The sequence below is a fragment of the Octopus sinensis genome, linkage group LG1, assembly GCF_006345805.1.
Source record: "Octopus sinensis linkage group LG1, ASM634580v1, whole genome shotgun sequence".
Classification (NCBI taxonomy): domain Eukaryota; kingdom Metazoa; phylum Mollusca; class Cephalopoda; order Octopoda; family Octopodidae; genus Octopus; species Octopus sinensis.
The window spans coordinates 126,866,855-126,886,269 of record NC_042997.1 but is presented as its reverse complement, the minus strand read 5'-3'; the positions used below and the strand labels follow the sequence as shown (position 1 = coordinate 126,886,269).

The following is a 19,415-nucleotide window of genomic DNA, read 5'->3' as shown; positions in this document are numbered from 1 at the left end:
TTTCGTCTGTCTTTACGTTCTGAGTTCAAATTCCGCCGAGGTCGACTTTGCCTTTCATCCTTTCGGGGTCGATAAACTAAATACCAGTTACGCACTGGGGTCGATGTAATCGGCTTTATCCCTTTGTCTGCCCTTGTTTGTCCCCTCTATGTTTAGCCCCTTGTGGGCAATAAACAAATAAGAAACTGAGAAGTCTGCCGTGTACACGCGCATGTATACATACAAACATGCATACATGCATACATACATCCATACATGCATCCATCCATGTATACATACATGCATGTATGCATGCATACATACATGTATACATATATATATATACATACATACATACATGGATAGATGCATGCATACATACATACAGATATCGTTGTTTGGATCAGACAAAGAAAAGCATGTAATGTCAGAGAAGTCAGCGGTCCTGCTGAGGTGAATATCGAACAGAAAACGGATAACTACAGACAACTGCTTTGAAGCTTCCAGCTTCTCTCGAATCCCCAACTTCTCAACGCAGATTATAAATTCACATTAATGCCAATGCCAATATTGGTGCATTTGATGTCGTGAGTAAATGCCTTAGTGACAATGTGGATAAACTCTCACTTTACAAATTACAGTTATAAGTGGAACAGCACAAATATGCAAGACTTTTTTCAAGTCTAAACTATGATATTGTTTTTGTCATCTACATTCCAGCGACGGAGTTTTGTATCTTTCTTAAAAAGCAGCTCCTTCTTTACAAGAAGCCTTCAAATAATTAAACATAGAAGAAAACATATATATCTATAAACGTACATAAGCTATAAAAAAAAATGTAAACAAGAGGTAAAGCTTATCAAAATGTAGTATTTATCTCCTTACCACAATGTTCGCATATCGTCAGCTGTATGCTGAACAGTAAAGAAAGAAATGATTTCATTCTATGCATATTCAAAAGTGAGAGCAACATCTTCAGAGTTGGAGAAGAACTACTGTGCAGGTACTCTGAGAATACAACTATCTCATGCGACCCAAAGAACGCAATGCAGCTCCCGGGAATCGAAACAACGATCGTGAATGAAACACCCTAATCATTATGCCACGCGTCTTTCTTTGTTTGTAGAGATAAACAGCAATAATAAATTATGCGCCATTTTCTTTTCCATTTTTTTCCTACGAACCAACAGAAAATAGACGTTTCCCAGTTTTTTTTTTTTGTTTGGATAATGCAATGATAATTAGACAGAACAGGGTTTGTGTATATAAATATGAGGACACATTTAATACAATACGTAAGATAACGCTTGTATAAATGTGTTGTGAGATTGTATATATTTTCCTATTATATAAAGTTAATTGAATAACTGTTTACAAAAAGTATAATAGAAAGAGCACACACGCGTTTGTGTTTGTAAAGTCAACATGTTTACCAGTAGATGATGGAGAGCATCGGATAGAAAACGTATGTGATTTTAAAAGTTATTCTGTCGAGGAAACGTCATGATAGACGTTGTCTACTCGCAAAATCAGATTACACATCGCTGCTGGTGAAGAATAATAGAGATTTGAAAACAAACATTTTCACTGAGGTTTAAATAGCCAAAAATGGCTCACAGACTACTTGTCTCTGATTTACTAAAATTTCCGGTTGGCTAATATAACTTACATATGGCAACGGAGAAACTAAAATATCAGCTTTTAAAGTAACAGCAATTATTTATATCATGTGGGAAAAACATTTTTGTACTGAGTTATGGCTGATAGTGGTATCACCTCCATAGAAGTACAGGTGTAATGTTTATTGTGCATACAGGTGTAATGTATATTGTGCTTGCAGGTGTAATGATTATTGTGCAATTTGTCATCGCAGGAAATCAACTTACTCAGCAAGGAACAACACCAGTGTACTAAGACTATACATGATCTAACAAACAAGGTGAAGTGTCTGGCTCAAAGTGACACAACCAGCTTGAGAAGGCAAATGTTTCCAGAAGTTTTCTCTCCAAAAACCAAGTATGGCTTTTACAACTATTTACATTTCTTTCTCATTCTCTATCTCTCATTGAGGTCGCCTTTGCCTTTCATCCTTTCGGGGTCGATAAATTAAGTACCAGTTTTGTACTGGGATCGATCTAATCGATTGGCCCGCCGCCCCAAAAATTTCGGGCCTTGTGCCTAGAATAGAAAAGATTCTCTATCTCTCATTCTTTCACTCGGTTTCCCTTTCTTTTCTCTTCTCGTCTCTCTCTCTCTCTTCCCCCTCCCTCTCTCTCTCTCTCTCTCTCTCTCTCTCTCGTACACTCGCTCATTCTTATCTGCCCACTGTGTTTCGTTCTCCCCGATTATTTATTTCAATTCTCTCTTTCTCTCTCTTTCCTTCTCTCTCTCTCTCTCTTTCCTTCTCTCTCTCTCTCCCCCTTTCTGTTTCTTGCCATGCTCTGTGTCACGTGTTCAACAGAGACGTTACCCTATCAGATTCATCGGTATCAGAAGTTCATGGACTCAATCCGTGACGATAAAAACAAAATGCAATATTATTATCACTCCCCCTCGACAAAAAAGTTCCCTCTTTTTCGCCTCTCTTTTGTGCTTCTTGTTCTCTGCCAGAAAGAGAAAGAGAAGAAAGAAAGAGAGACTGATAGAAGAGGGAAATACAGCCATACATAAATACATACATACATGCAGTATACATACATACACACACACACACACACACACATACGTGTAAACATACATAATCAATCATGGCGTTAGCACAGGTGACTATTCATTCTCCCAGATAATGAATGCTATCCCCTATAGTTTTGTCCATTCATACAACTCCGCTGAAAGAACTCGTTATTTCCTTTGAGTAAATGCAAAGAAACAATCATTTTGAAAAGATCGTAGCAGCAATCAAATTGTGAAATCCATACCACGTGGAAAATACATCATGGCGATAAAAGGACCCGGAGTCAGTTGTGGCAAATTGCAGAACTATTGGAAGAAATTGCGGTGGACTTTCGTACTTAACCAAGACCTAGACCAGTTCTTCAGAAATGCTAAGGAAGATCCCTCGATAGGCAACATGAGGAGACTTAATGAATATTTATTTCTTTATTGCCAACAAGGGGCTAAATATAGTGGGGATAAACATGGACAGACGGAGGGATTGAGTCGATTACATCGACCCCAGTGGTACTTATTTAATCGACTCCGAAAGGATGAAAGACAAAGTCGACCTCGGCGGAATTTGAACTCAGAACGTAACGACAGGCGAAATACCTATTTCTTTACTACCCACAAGGGGCTAAACACAGAAGGGACAAACAAGGACAGACAAACGGATTAAGTCGATTATATCGACCCCACTGCGTAACTGGTACTTATTTAATCGACCCCGAAAGGATGAAAGACAAAGTCGACCTCGGCGGAATTTGAGCTCAGAACGTAGCGGCAGACGAAATACCGCTAAGCATTTGAGCCGGCATGCTAACGTTTCTGCCAGCTCGCTGCCATAAAAAAATATTAGGATAAGAAACACCAAGCATTCAACATTCGAAATTCTTCAGAGAAACAATTACATTTGCAAGCTACTTCTCTTGAAAAGAAATATGTCACCCTACCGAACAGAATCACTCGGCCAAAATGCACGAATGATAATACAACAACACAGTACACTTTTCCCCGAAGTGAATATGAATGACAAGAAACACGACCAAGACGAAAATAACAAACCACCACCATTATACAGACATGCGATAACCACTTATGATCTTACAAAAAAAGTGAAGAATATAAAGTACTAAAATCACAGCTTGCATCGAAGTTCAAGCAAAAATTGACTACTTATATACATAAGGCGCTGCATGAGAGAACGATGCCGACACGAATTAGGAAAAAAATCTACCGACCTGATGTCAGTCGCGATCAACGAAATTGCGAGAGAACGAACAGCTCAAATTCAAGCTCCCAATTTTTGGATAATAAATGTCGTGCTATATTGTACTGCAGTAACTGTGCATCAACAGATGAGAGTAAAAGAGACCGATCCAAAGGATAATACTGAGCCAAAATGGATTACTTCCCTTGAAAATAGTAAAAGATAGGACAGTTGAACACTATAATAAATTATGCGCCATTTTCTTTTCATTTTTTTTTCCCTACGAACCAACAGAAAATAGACGTTTCCTAGTTTTTTTGGTTTTTTTTTTGGATAATGCAATGATAATTAGACAGAACAGGGTTTGTGTATACAAATATGAGGACACATTTACTACAATACGTAAAATAAGGTTTGTATAAATGTGTTTGTGAGATTGTATATATTTTCCTATTATATATACATATATATACATACAAGGCAAAAAATGAATTCACGAATCGCCAGCTACGACTGCATGATAGATTCCCCAAATTGTATGGGAATTACCGCCAAGAAACGCTCACAAGCAAACTGATCGCTCTCGAACACGATCAACAAGCGGTAAGTGGAAAACTTCATATTTAAAAAAAAATTCATGAACGAAAGATGATCAACCGCAAGTATGCCCGAAACCCACAAACTGTATATTGTAATATGAAAGGTGACGCCATCAAGACAGCAAATACTCCTTCCTACGAAGATCTAGAGTCATTCTGATGTATTCGAAAGTCATAGTTTACTGGCAATGTTGTTTGTGGTATCAGTGAGCCCTTTGTCAACCCCGTTAACAAAATGCCAAGGCTACATGCTGAGATATGCAGAAAAGAATAAAATTAACGTCACTCACGCATTTTTGTTGCTGACCTAAAGATATATTTTGGTAATATAAGAGACATCAACAGTCAATTAGAACTAGCCACAACATTCTCATTAAGATTCTCGGCTCGACGAAAACATGTACATCAACGGCTTGTCTGTCTCCCCTATCTTTAATTATGAAAACTACAAGTACCTCGGAATCGATAAGAATGTTAGCATTTAAGGCGGCGAGCTGTCAGAAACGTTAGCACACCGGGCGAAATGCTTAGCAGTATTTCGTCTGCCGTTACGTTCTGAGTTCAAATTCCGCCGAGTCGACTTTGCTTTTCATCCTTTCGGGGTCGATAAATTAAGTACCAGTTATGCACTGGGGTCGATGTAATCGACTTAATCCGTTTGTCTGTCCTTGTTTGTCCACTCTATGTTTAGCCCCTTGTGGGTAGTAAAGAATTAGGTATTTCGTCTGTCGCTACGTTCTGAGTTCAAATTCCACCGTGGTCGACTTTCGATTAAATAAGTACAAGTTTCGCACTGGGGTCGATATAATCGACTTAATCCGTTCGTCTGTCCTTGTTTGTCCCCACCCACTGTTTGTAGCCCCTTGTGGACAGTAAAGAAATATGAATGTTAGCATACATTGGTGCTGTTACTAAAGCCAGAATAACAATAGAGTACTTCTGTAGACTCCGAAAAATATGGAACACAGAGCTAATTGCATTAAACAAGACCATAGCTCACAATAGTTTTGCAGTGCCAGAGCTAGTTCCAATATTTGGGATATTGGACTGAACATTTGACGAGATCCGCAGCCTGGACATCAAAACTAGGAAGGTACTGGCCACCATTGGCAGTTTCCACACTAATGGTGACATCGATAGGATCTATGTCAGACGAAGTGATGTTGGTGGAGGCATAAGGTCGGTCCAATCAGCCTTCAAATGTCGCATTGTATCACTCAGGCAACAGCGGCTGAACAGTAAAGAAAGAAATGAGTGAGAGCAACAACATCTTCAGAGTTGGAGAAGAACTACTGTTCAGGTACTCTGAGAATATAACTATCTCATGCGACCCAAAGAAGGCTGGCCTGGCCTACCTAAACAGAAGCTTGGAGAAGAAGCAGGCATCATACCAACAAAAAGCAATGCATGGGTAGATATCCCGTAAACTAGAGGATAACAACAGCACTGACAAGAAGAATAGTCTTTCTTGGACTTGTGATAGATACATTACATCCTACCTAGAAGAATATACCTTCGCGATCCAGAAACAGGAGATAGCTGCTAAATAGTTGATAAACTAGGACAAAGATACCACCAATAATCCACGTTGTTGATAAGATATCGGCTCTGCTATACCGGTGTGGAAGATATCCTCCACATCATCATCATCAGCTCTCCCAAAATGCCTATGCAATACTATCTACTCTCGATGCATGATATAGTTGCAAAGACTATTTTCAATGTTGTCCACCAAAAGGATTGCCCTGACATATACATCAAGGGCATGTCAGAAGCAACAGGTATTGACTACTTTAAAAACAACTCCATTAAAACATTCCATTAAAACATCAATTTGGTGCAAACAGTTCTATATTTAAGAGATGAGGAATTATGTACATTATTTACATTCGACTGATATTTGTCCTCATCTTATTTATTATTAACACAACGTTTAAGCCTTCTTCAGGTGTCTTGGGAAAATTTCGAAGACACCCCAAGACACCCGAAGAAGGCTGGAGTGTATATCAGCCGAAACGTTGTGTTAACAACAAACAAAATGAGGACAAATATCCATCGAATGTAAATAATGTAAATAATGTACTGATATTGTTCTGTTGGCCAGAGAACAAAAGTCATGCATTGTTGCAGAGATTAGCTGCCAAACGAATGTAACTGTATAATCAAAAGTCCAGGAAGAAAGAGAAAATTTATGGCGAATTAATGCAGAACTTACAACTCATGTACTCTGGCTATAAATTCCTATTTGTATCTATCGTAATAGGTACATTAGGTTACTTACTGTTGTGTGCATACACCGATGAGGACACATCTTCAGTCATGTGCCTGTTATCATCGGTTGTATCGGGTCTTTCAACATCATACACCCTCCTCCTGGTGACCCAGCTGGGGCTGATCAGATCCCAGCTTGTGTCCAGATGGCCAGCTAGCAACCCTATGGCTCTCCTCTTTTGATCCACGCTCATTGATGTATGCACACAACCGTACGTAACCTAATGTACCTATGATAATAAGAATTCTTATTTGTACTTATCATCATAGGTAGTAGATTAGATCACGTACCAACAAATTTACACAAAATCCTAGAAATACTAGGTTTTTCGTAGAAAGAGCAAAAGAACTGACGCGGGTTCTCCAAATCCAATTTATTAATGACACAATGAAGATTTGTAAGACATACCAAAGATTCTCCATTTGAGATTCTTTAGGTGAATAGATGCATACACTTGGATGTGTACATCGACAGCTCAACCAACACATATTTACAAACACCGGGAACCCTCTTAACTCAAAACTGTTGTCATTTTGTTAAGGACTGGCTTGGATTGTCTTAAGAAGAACCTAAATAAAACTAAAAAAATTTCATCAATACCCACTATTGAATTTCCTATGCCAAACATGAAAAACATATAAAATGCCCCAGGGACCCAACTCCCATTAAAATTTCTTGAACCGAACATACGAACATACGTATACATATGGAATGCATGAACACACGTAAGAGTGAAGTATAAATACTAGCATAGCATAGTGTAAAATGTGTAAAGCACAAACACCTATATATATTAAAGTGAAATGCATATCCACCACACAAATACAAATTATTCATGAGCACAAATATGCATATACACACACATCAATCAATTCAGACGATCTCAAAAACTCCTAATATTTGCCGTAACTGGAACGAAAGAGCCTTGCCACTTGGTTAGTAGCCAGCTTGAATTCCCCAAATAAAAACGAAATCTTAAATAAATCTTAAAGAAAACACATACATACACGCATACATGCATATATTATCTTCCCTCCATTTTTTCACAATCTTCTCCACTCTCATTCGGTTCACCTTTCTCAGCCATTTCATTTAGAATTTAAAACACCCTACAGGACATTCTTATCTCGTATGATTGATATTTTTGCTTTTATTGAATTTTGCTTCTTTTTTTTTTAGACAGATTTCATTATTTTGTTTATGTTATTGTTGCAGTTGTTGTTTGCCATTAAGGAGTTAGTGGGTTGGTGATGTATCGATTTTGGCGTTGATGGTGTCTGTGTTGGTTCTGAAGATAGAGAGCGGTGGTAGTGAGGGTTGATATGCATATATATCATCATTTTCCTATACATACATAGATATACATATACATATATATATATAAACATACATACATATACACATATACAAAAACATATACGTATATATATCTACATATATATATGTATATGTATATATATATATATATATATATATTATATATATATATATATATATATATTATATATATATATATATATATATATATATATATATATTATATATATATATATATACATATTTATAAATACAATTTATAATTTTCACCTTAAAAGGTATTTTTCATATGCTGCCCACTGATAACATTTTTAATAAAATTTTTTCCTTATATTAAAAGTATGTGTGTGTGAAGGTGTATTACGTTAGAAAGATAGCAGAGTACAAAATAGAGTTCGTTCACCCATAGAATTAGCAAATAGCCGGTTGTATTACGGCATACTTCCAAGTCTAGGTTTAGGCAGATGGACGTGTTAACATCGAAATCGAAGGTCTTGTAACTAACGGAGACAGCAATTGGGTATCACCAGATGAAATACAAGTGGATCCCAAAACGTTGCATAATTTAAATCATCTATATAGGAAGAGCTATGTGGTACAGAAACATGTATAGTGATTATAAATAACTGTCTAACAGTACTCCTTCTAGACTCTATCTTATTCAATATATATATATATAATTAATAGCGACAGAAGCAGTACTGATATCAAACGGTAATCATGATCTCTAACTTAAAGAACGTGGAAGGTGTTTTAGAACACAAAATGAGGCATTATTTACCTTGAGCGAATCTCTGAAAACAGCCTGAGGTGCATAAATGCACTCGAAATAATATCATTGACAGCCGAGAATCGACTGCTACGCCCGCCAGAATTCTCACATCACGTGGTTTCACCTTCCTATGAGTTCTTCAGTGACAGATACCCATCAGCACGATAACAGCAGAATCTCACGTCAACGATATATAGAATATTAGTGTCTATTGAGGCACTGATATCGCAAATAGCCAGTCGGTTTATTAAAAAAATTATTAATAGCGACAGAAGTAATCTTGGTTAAGTTAGAGATCATGATTACTTTATATAGATAGATAATAAAAATAAGCAACAAGGATATCCAGAGGCAATGCAGTACGATCGTTTCATGCGACTCCATTTAATTGAACAATGAAAACATTACATCAATTTAAAATGTAGAGCAATCTTCAGCTGCACAAAAACATAGAATTTTAATTAAATTTAAGGACACATTAGTATAATTTTATCAAAATCTCCAAACTACATTTTAAATTGATGTCATGTTTGCATTGTTCAATTAAATAGAGTCGCATGAAACGATCGTCCTGCATTATCTCTGGATATCCTTGTTGCTTATTTTGATTATAATCACCTTATTTTAAATTGTATGGATAATACCATACTAAATTCTGGTGCTAGATAGATAGATAGATAAATAGATAGATAGATAGATAGATAGATAGATAGATAGATAGATAGATAGATAGATAGATAGATAAAGTAAGAGCCGTGAAGAAGCTCAAATACGTACAGATTCACACACACACACACATCTGTGCGTGTTCATGTATATTTATATATGTCTCTTTATGCTGTGTCTCTAGTTTTCAAATTAACTGCTTTCGTCTTTGCTAATAAGTCGAGAAGTGGTGTTTTGTCTAAAAAGAAAGCGTGGTTTTTAAATTTATTCCAGTTCCCGTAAAAGCGAAATTTCAGTTCGTATTTCCCAAATTAGTGTTATACTTTGCAATTTCCGTAACTACTGAATCCTGTAACACGAAGTAGCCGTAACCTGAGATAACTTGTGTTCCCGTTTTAAAGACGGCAGAGGGTGATATGAGGGAGATCTCATGATCATTGGCAACAGACGACTATGAAGAGGCTCCCTCGTTTGCACATGTACTTGTCATTGCTACTGTTTAGCTCCAGATTTGATTGAGCAAATCTATGATCAAAGACGCTCCTGTCCTGACCACTCCATGTTTTCATAAGACATAGTCGATGCAAGACGATATTACTCAATATGTTCTTTATTTTTTACGATGGTAGAATATGATTTGAGTGAAATTTGGCTGCTATTTCTTGCAAGCTAAGCAACAGCGTAGACGCAGCATTTTGTCCGTCTTTACGTTCTAAGTACAAATTTCACCGATATCGACCTTTCATCCTTTTGGGGTTGATAAAAAAAAGTACAAGATGATCAATAGGGACGGTGTAATCAGCTACCCCTCCCCCAAAATTCCAGGCCTTGTGCCTGCAGTAAAAAAAATGTTTTTGTTTTTCCTGTTGTTGCAGTTGTTGCTGTTGTTGTTGCTGCTGCTGCTGCGGCTAACCAACCACATGGTTCCGGGTTTAGTCCCACTGCGTGGCATATAGCCTCGGATCGACCAAAGCCCTGTGAGTGGATTTGGTAGACGGAAACTGAAAGAAGCCCGTCGTATATATGTATATGTATATATACATATGTGTGTGTCTTTGTGCGTCTGTGTTTGCCCCCCCCCCCCAACATCGCTTGAAAATCGATGCAGGTGTGTTTACGTCCCCGTAACATTAGCGGTTCGGCAAAAGAGACCGATAGAATACGTACTAGGCTTACAAAGAATAAGTGCTGGGGCCGATTTCCTCGACTAAAGGCGGTGCTCTAGCATGGCCTCAGTCAAGTGACTGAAACAAGTAAAAGAGTAAAAGAGTCGTTGTTTTCGTTGCTGCTGTCCTTACTGCTACTGCGTTGCTATGGTTGTTGAGCCGCTGCAGTTGATTCTGACACTGCTGCTAGTGTTGCTGCTGCTACTGCTGCTGTTGTTGCTGCTTCTGCTGTCGCTGCTACTGTGTTGTAGGTGTTTTTGTTGCTGTTGCAGTCATTGTTACCAATATTGAATCAAGATGCATCAATAGATCAAATCACTGATATTTAAGAGATTTGTAAATATAGAATTTCGCAAATTGTTTTATGCCTTCTTAACATTTCTGTAATCCTTCGTTTACCACAAGTCTTTGGTTCACTGGCACTATAGACCGCTGGCAATGAAGGGGAAACACTTTATATGGACACCTCTGCCACAAAATGCAGTAAAGCATGAAATCGCCAACACATGACAGAGATCTGAGCAACCGTAACAGTTGACAGACAAAGAGACGGCGTTATTGGTCGTATTCACTTTCCTGTTCTCTGGCCTTACCGACAGAGAGACGAACAGTCTGGTGGCTATTTATGGGGAACTAATTTGTCAGTCAAGCATTTGTATCAATTACACACCGCAACAGAGAAATGAACATCAAAATCACAGTGACAGCAGCTTCATGCAACTAAATACTGTAATATTTGTTATTCAAGTCTTCTTGTCATACGGCAGATTAACTTTATAGTGTTAGTAATGTGGCAAATTAACTGATGACAGGTCAGGATCCACATCTGTAATGGCTGACATACAAATCCTCGGTTTTTCCATTCCAATTATCTCAATTTCTTTCCCTCTTTTATTTAGCTTTAAGGAATTCAGAAATTAGTATTGGTATTCATTACGTTGTGTATGTTCCTGAAGAATCCATTTGTGTAATTCTTTCAGTGTGGATCCACGCAATCTTCCGGCTATAAAACCTGACTGCAGTAGTTTTGGTTCTTAAAAATTGACAGGCAGTTACAGAAATAGTTTAGATTTTAATTGGATATCAGACGCTGATTTAATATAACATTATTTTGTGAGACATTAAATTATATAAGCGCAAAACAAACATAGATTTGGTTCCGTGTGTGGTTTTATATTTCTGTAGAAATAACGAATATCACTAATCAGTAAAGGAAGGACCAATTGCAATAAACAGAATTAGAATGGTATAAACTATTAATGGTTCAGTTGTAAAGAGGTTAAATATCATATTCAGTACATGTAAACAGAATTCTTTCTATTAGACAACCATATCTAAGAATTCTAATATCAGAATGCCTTTTCTAAAAATGCTATTTAAAAGATAGCCCCATGTAAGATTTCTATCAATTATAAAGTCATACTTAAAAAAAAAGAATTGTCATAACTACCAGACAACTGTTTTCATGGTTAGTTTTATGCTATAACATATTTTATACAAACATAGACAATCCTCTCCAACCAACATCAAAGCTCCTTGAGAATTTCTTTTGTTATTTGAATTACTTGAAACAAACCGTAGCAATCTAATTCACCTTCTGATCTTAGAGAACACCTGTAAGCTGTGGTCAGTGCCCTTTTTCTTCAGGCATGATGATGATAAAATAAAAGACCCTCAATCAAAAGAGTAATATGGGAAGCTGCAGCAATCATCCTATAAATCATAGCTACAGAAAATTAACTTCACAAAATAATGATGAATATTTAAATATTTTGCTTTTGTTTGTTTTCATTAAAAAAAAACAGTTTTAATTACTTTGAATCATGAAAATGAAAAAAAAAAGTCAAGTTTATTGTGATATTTTTTCCCCTTGATTGTCTAAAGTTGCAAAGTTCTTGTTATCAACCAGAAACTAGGCTGCCTGTTTGAATATTAATGATTCAATTAATCATAAGATGAAAAGGGACCAAAACCTTGTTGGTTGTGTTAGAAGAATCAAGTTGGAGCTGAGAGGTCATCATTGCACAAAATTGATTTTCATTGATTAATACAACAAATGCCAAGGTAACTGAGGTAACTGAGATGGTGTGGAAATATATTTTCTGGAGAAAATGGTATTAGTATAAAGCTCTGTTCTAAAACTGATCTAATTTTTTTCCCTCGGTAATATTTCCTGATTAATATAACAGATGCCAAGATTAGGTTACTAATCCAGCTTCTTGAACCGTCATCCCTATAACACACTCAGATCACCTACCATAAGGGACATTAACTTACGCTGATTAAATACTTTAAAATCACTAACTATCTACAGACAGTGTTTGGAAAACTGTTACCAAGCTGCCTAAAACTGCGCGTGATCACTCACTACCATTTTATATGGGGTGGGGCTGAGAGGACGGGCGTTTTTGAAACGGCTATTACTCAATCCGAGGAGGAGGGACATATATTCGACAGGTACCTTCCGGTTCGCGATGCCTTCGTATTAGTTTTTTCTTTTCAGGTGATGCCATGGTGCTGTGGACGATGGAGCATCGCGTGTTTGTCTACGACAGCTACGTGAAGAATAGCGTGGGTTTCGTCGCCACTTTAACATTCACCGATATCAGACTGTTCCCAACCGTAACACAAACTTATTTTGGGTGAATAGGTACACTAATGAATAGGAGACCGGTGGGGGCGCCACGAACAGTACGGACACCGGAAAATGTGGAACGCGTCGGACAAGCTTTGTTACGGAGTCCGAATCGCTCTGCTCGAAAGCATTCTACTGAACTTGGCATCGGTAGTCGATCGGTAAGGTGCATTTTGCATGAATACCTGCATTTCCTCCCGTACAAATTGATCACTGGGCAACAGTTGAAACCATGGGACTATGCACAGCAACTTAACTTTGCACGTCAGATGGAAGCAATTTTTGAGGCAAATGACAACCTCATTTTGTTAATGAGTGATGAAGTTCATTTTCATCTCAATGGCATGGTTAATCAACAGAACTGTTGTTATTAAGCTCTTGAAAATCCGAGAGAACTGTACGAAAGACCACTGAACAGCCCAAAATTACGGTCTGGTGTGATGTTGGAAAAGATGTCGTTATCGGTCCTTACTTTTTTGAAGACAATAAGGGAAATGTTTTTACTATGAACTCCGAGTGTTACATCGAGATGATAAACAACTTCTTTGTGCCTGAATTACAATGAAAACGTATGCCGATTCGACGTGTGTAGTTTCAGCAGGATGGGGCGACGTCTCACACAGCCAGAGCATCAATGGACATTCTTCGCCCTCTCTTCGGTGACCACCTCATTTCCAGGCTTGCTGACACTCCTTGGCTCTCTCGGTCCCCTGATTTGTCTCCATGTGTAATTATTTCTTGTGGGAAGACCTCAAAGCACGTGTGTATGTGCATAAGCCCCGTACATTGGACGATTTGAAGGAATCGACAGAGCAATGCTGGATGCGTGGAGGCCATCTTCCAAGAACGCCTTCAGAAAAGCATCAATAAAAATGGACACCATATGATGGATGTTCTTTTCCACACTTAATTTTCACAAATTCAAGACGAACAAATTGCTGTCAATAAAATTTGTTTGCAGCTAAAATTAATGATTTTGTGAATTTTTCAAAAACGTCCATCTTCTCTGCTCCCACCCCGTGCAAGATCAACTATCATCTGATGTCAAGTCATCAGTTAGAAGGTTCCTGTTAATAACCTACACTATCCCTGCCGTTGTTGTTAGCTGTTTTAGATTTTACAGAAAAAGAAAAAACTAACGCAAGGCCGCCAGTAATCCCGCACGTCAACTTGTATGTATCTGTTCCTATATGTTTAATGTCACTTTTTAATTTTGATTAAACTATCTGTGACCGCCTAGAAAGTTAAGTGCTACATTATTTACATTATTTACATTTGACGGATATTTGTCCTCATCTTGTTTGTTGTTAACACAACGTTTCGGCTCCAGCCTTCATCAGATGTCTTGGGGAAATTTCGAACTTGGATTCTCATTCCTAAGGTACTTTTCTATGTTATTATTATTATTATTGTCATTAAGGAATCGAACTCGGAACCACTAAGCCATATGCCCGTGGCAATTATGGAGTGAATTTATAGGGCTTATAAATCTAATATTTTCTTAGGGCCTGAATAACAAGAAGAAGAAGAAGAAGAAGAAGAAGATCGAAAAATACCTTAGGAATGAGAACCCAGGTTCGAAATTTCCCCAAGACACCTCAGGAAGGCTGGAGGGTATATCAGGGTATATCAGGGTATATCAAACAAGATGAGAAGAAATATCCGTCAAATGTAAATAATGAAAATAATGTAAAAAATTTACATAATTCCTCATCTCTTAAATATAGAACTGAAAGTTAAGTGCTTTCTAATTACCAAGAATATTGTAAATATGTTAGCAGCCAGCTCCAAAAGGGACTAATACTGAAAACAATGCGCTCTTTTCCGTTGTTTATCAGCAGTTACAGATTTTTCCAAAATTATCTGTAAGCCTTTTCTCTTTTTCCAATTGACTCATAAGCGACCACGGTCAATTCTTATTATTCTACCCAAAGCCATCCATGTAGAACCATAGCTGATCATTTAAGATCACTTGTGGTCACCTGATACCAACATACAAGGAGTATTCAAAGCCAAGTGTAACGAACTTGCCGAAAATCTTTTATGGTCAGTTTTTACCGACAATTCCCACTTCCAGTTGTAGCAGTTTCCATGGAAATAGAACTCAAAAACTTAAAGAAGATGAGAAATAACTCCAAGGCTGATATGGTTGATATCTGATAACTGCAATGTTTTCTTCATATTTTTCCATTTAAAATGTGCTTTTCCTTTAAGGCCTAACTACGGTTGAAGAAGTCCTTGTGGATAGGGTTAACGAATGTTACTGTAAGGATCTGATACAAATGAAACTAATGACGCAGTATTCAGTGATATAAAAGGGTTGTGTACAAAATATCTTCTAAAGGCTAATTCGTCAGTCACAATATATGAGATCCATTCTAGAAGTTTTGAGACATTTTTAGGAACGGCAGTTATAACTCTCCGAGGTTGTTGTAATTTTAATATATCATTACTATACATTTAGTGGAGGCGCAATGGCCCAGTGGTTAGGGCAGCAGACTCGCGGTCGGAGGATTGCGGTTTCGATTCCCAGACCGGGCGTTGTGTGTGTTTATTGAGCGAAAACACCATAAAGCTCCACGTGGCTCCGGCAGGGTGTGGTGGTGACCCCTGTTGTACTCTTTCGCCCCAACTTTCTCTTCCTGTTTCTTGAGTAACGCTGCGATGGACTGGCGTCCCGTCCAGCTGGGAGGAATACATGCGCCACAGAAACCGGGAAACCGGGCCCATGAGCCTGGCTAGGCTTGAAAAGGGCGACGTTTTTATTACTATACATTTAATAAACTGATCTGCCAACTTTTTATTCCAGATTGAAGGAGATACTGTAACAGTATTTTGCATAAACTCTGTTAGACACTGCTTTCACAGCTGACTAGTTTAGAGAATGCAGCCGGGACGTGAAGACAGTTTTGAAGCTCGCCATGCCATAAAGTTTTGTGTTAAGCAAAGAAAAATGCTACAGAGACTCATGAAACTGCTTATCAGCCAAGTATTTGTTTTTGTTGGCACAAGAGGTTCAAGTACGGTAGTGAAGAGGTGAAAGATGGTGAGAAGGATGTCAGAACATTTGAGCTGATTGAAAAAGTTCGCATAGGCACAGGAGTGGCTGTGTGGTAAGTAGCTTGCTTACGAACCACATGGTTCAGGGCTCAGTCCCACTGCGTGGCACCTTGGGCATGTGTCTCCTACTAATGGCTTGAATGGATTTGGTAGACGGAAACTGAAAGAAGCCCGTCGTATATATGTATATGTATATATATGTATTTGTGTTTATATGTTTGTGTGTCTGTGTTTGTCCCCCCAACATCGCTTGACAACCGATGCTGGTGTGTTTACGTCCCCGTAACTTAGCGGTTCGGCAAAAGAGACCGATAGAATAAGTACTAGGCTTACAAAGAGTAAGTCCTGGGGTCGATTTGCTCGACTAAAGGCGGTGCTCCAGCATGGCCACAGTCAATGACTGAAACAAGTAAAAGAGTAAAAGAGTTCCCTTAATGAAGACGTTCGTGTGCCTATAAGAACAATAAGCACACAGTTTGGAGTTTGCGCGCACAAAATTACTCATGAAAATCTGAACATGAGCAAAATTCGTGCAAAGTTTGTTCCTGGTGACGAACAGTTGTGGGTGACGAACAGCTGTTGGTGACAGCAGGGAGATGGTTGAACTCATTACCTCTAATGCAAGAGTACCTGAGTCTTTGGTGACCTGTGACGAAAGCTGGATCTATTGTTATGATCCAGAGACCAAGAGACAGATTGCTCAATAGAAGCATCCTAGCTATCCCAGACCCAAGAAGGCCAGGCAAAGCAAGTCCACCAGCAAGAGCATCATCTACATCCACTGGGTTCCCCCTGGCCAGTCGGTCAAGATAAAGTACTTTGTGGAGGTTTTGAGAGAGTTCAGGAAGAGATTTCGTCGCAAAAGGCCAGAGCTCTTCCACATGGTCAGTGGTACCTGCACCAGGACAATGCATCAGTGCACAATTCCATCCTGGTAACCAACTAATTAACAAAGATGGGCATCACAACTGTCCCTCGCCCTGCCTACAGTCCAGACCTTGCTTCCTTTGACTTAGTTGTTCTCCAAGATGCATCAGAGGAAGGAAGCTGTGACAGGGGTCATGGACACCAATTTGGAAGATTTCACGGAGCCTTCACGAACTGGCTGGGGCTCTACAAATGTATTGAAGTCAGGGTGTCCTACCTTGAAGGAGACTAGTTTTGTACTTCTTTGAAATTAATGAATATCTCACCTGAAAACGTCTCAAATCTTCTGGTACTGATACCTAATTTATCAAGTCCAAAAGGTTGGAAAATAATATTATCATAAGGTTTATTTCGATCCAGAAACACGATACGCCATATTATATACATTTAGATACAGCCCTCTAATAATTTCCTTAAAATCCCGTTCTTTCAAATCCCCATGCTATTAAACTATTTATTAATAAACACGAATCTTTAATATCGTATCTCATAAAATATACATTTTCTAGCTATGAATTATTAAAAATGCCTCATTTATGGTTCTAAACTGTTTAATATTATAACATCATATAATATCATCGCCGTCGTTATCATCTTAATTATCACCTTCATTTTTACATCCGCTGGCATTGGTTGGATGAGTCTTCCCGAGTCTGTATATTAAGCCCGGATACCCTTTCCGATCAGAACTCATGTTTTCAAGTAAGATACATTATTCCTCAGATCTTCGCACATCAAACAGTGGAGACACAGATAATATTCACAGTATAACTATTAATGATACTCATACTTTACTGGAACCTTTCTACAGTTCTGAAGTAGAGTAGATTTTCTTTCACAAATAGTGTTTTATGTATACAATATGGACATCTCCTTGGAGCTTCACCTAAGGAATGTCTCCCAGGCTATTCTTCAAGTTTTTAAAAAATTTTCTCCATATCACGCTTGATAACTTTGAGAACTACAATGGCTGAGATATTTTTCTGTCCATATTCCATGTTCTCGCTATTTCGGTCTCTTGGTCTTTATATATTTGAAGAACTGTTCCACCTCCTTTAGTCAGATAATATTGTTATTCGGACAATGTACAATAATTAACATGCGAACAAGACAGATCTCGTGTGTTTATTATGATGTCCTGTTGCTTCGCTTTATCTCCTCGTCTGTGCATATTTGAATATCCCATCAAATCACCTTTTCTTTTTTTACCAAAATATTGTATTTTGTTTGTTTGTGTGTGTGTGTGTGTGTGTGTGTGTGTGTGTGTGTGTGTGTGTGTGTGTGGTGTGTGTGTGTGGTATTTTTCGCAGTCTAGAGCTAGTGGCAGCATCAAAATTTTCTGCCATTTATAGATATCTAAAATAGTCCGTGTCTTATATGACAGTTCACTCCACATCATTTTTCTCCCGTGTCTCTTGCTTCTCAACAGGTACAGTTGATCAACATCTGCATTGGGACGGTGCATTTTATTGCACGCTTGTGTTTTTTTTTCTGGTTTTTGTATCTATTCTTTTAATTTCGATTATATCCGAATTGATAATTTCGAAACAATATATTACAATCGCGATCACCAGTTTCTTTATGGCTATTATTTTGTTTTTGGCATTTACCTCGGACTTTTATTTTGCTTTAGATAATTGTAGCACGTTTATTCCGTCACCTTTGAGTTGTTCTTCGGTGATACATCTTCTATTTTCTTTTGCCCTTATTTGTTTTAGCTTCCTTGCTTTCCTCGATTTCACACTGTGTTCCAGCTAGGTTCCTTCACAATCGATATTTCTCCTCTCATTCGTTCCGTTTCTTTTTTCACCCTTTCGTTCTATTCAGGTTTCTTCTGCTGCACAGGTCTGTTTCTCTTTTTATCGATCGAGTATTGTGACTCAATTAGATTGGCTGAAACATAAACCAGTTGATTGAGTTCGGATAAATTAGGCTTAATTGTGTAGAAAAGGTCTTTGATTGCAGCATTTCCCATCTTCATAAGATTGTTGCGTCTGTTTTTGTTCAATATTTTTTTAGCATTATTACTCTTTTCGTCTTGTTTATGTCGCTTACCTTGGTTAGTTCATTTACACTTTCTTTATGATTACAATGTTTTCAACAACCTCTTCTAGAAAACGATCATTCTCTACCTTATTGAAATTCTCTTCATCTAAT

At 37.9% G+C, this 19,415-nt stretch overlaps 1 protein-coding gene across 1 annotated transcript in view; it reads left to right on the top strand.

Annotated features, from left to right (window-relative positions):
• Positions 1–19,415, top strand: part of LOC115218637 (M protein, serotype 5-like) — a 943,546-nt gene that overhangs the window by 887,186 nt on the left and 36,945 nt on the right. Inside the window, exon 12 of the mRNA XM_029788558.2 lies at positions 1,853–1,995. Coding sequence (XP_029644418.1) covers positions 1,853–1,995 — 143 coding nt within the window. The remainder of the gene's footprint in view (positions 1–1,852; positions 1,996–19,415) is intronic.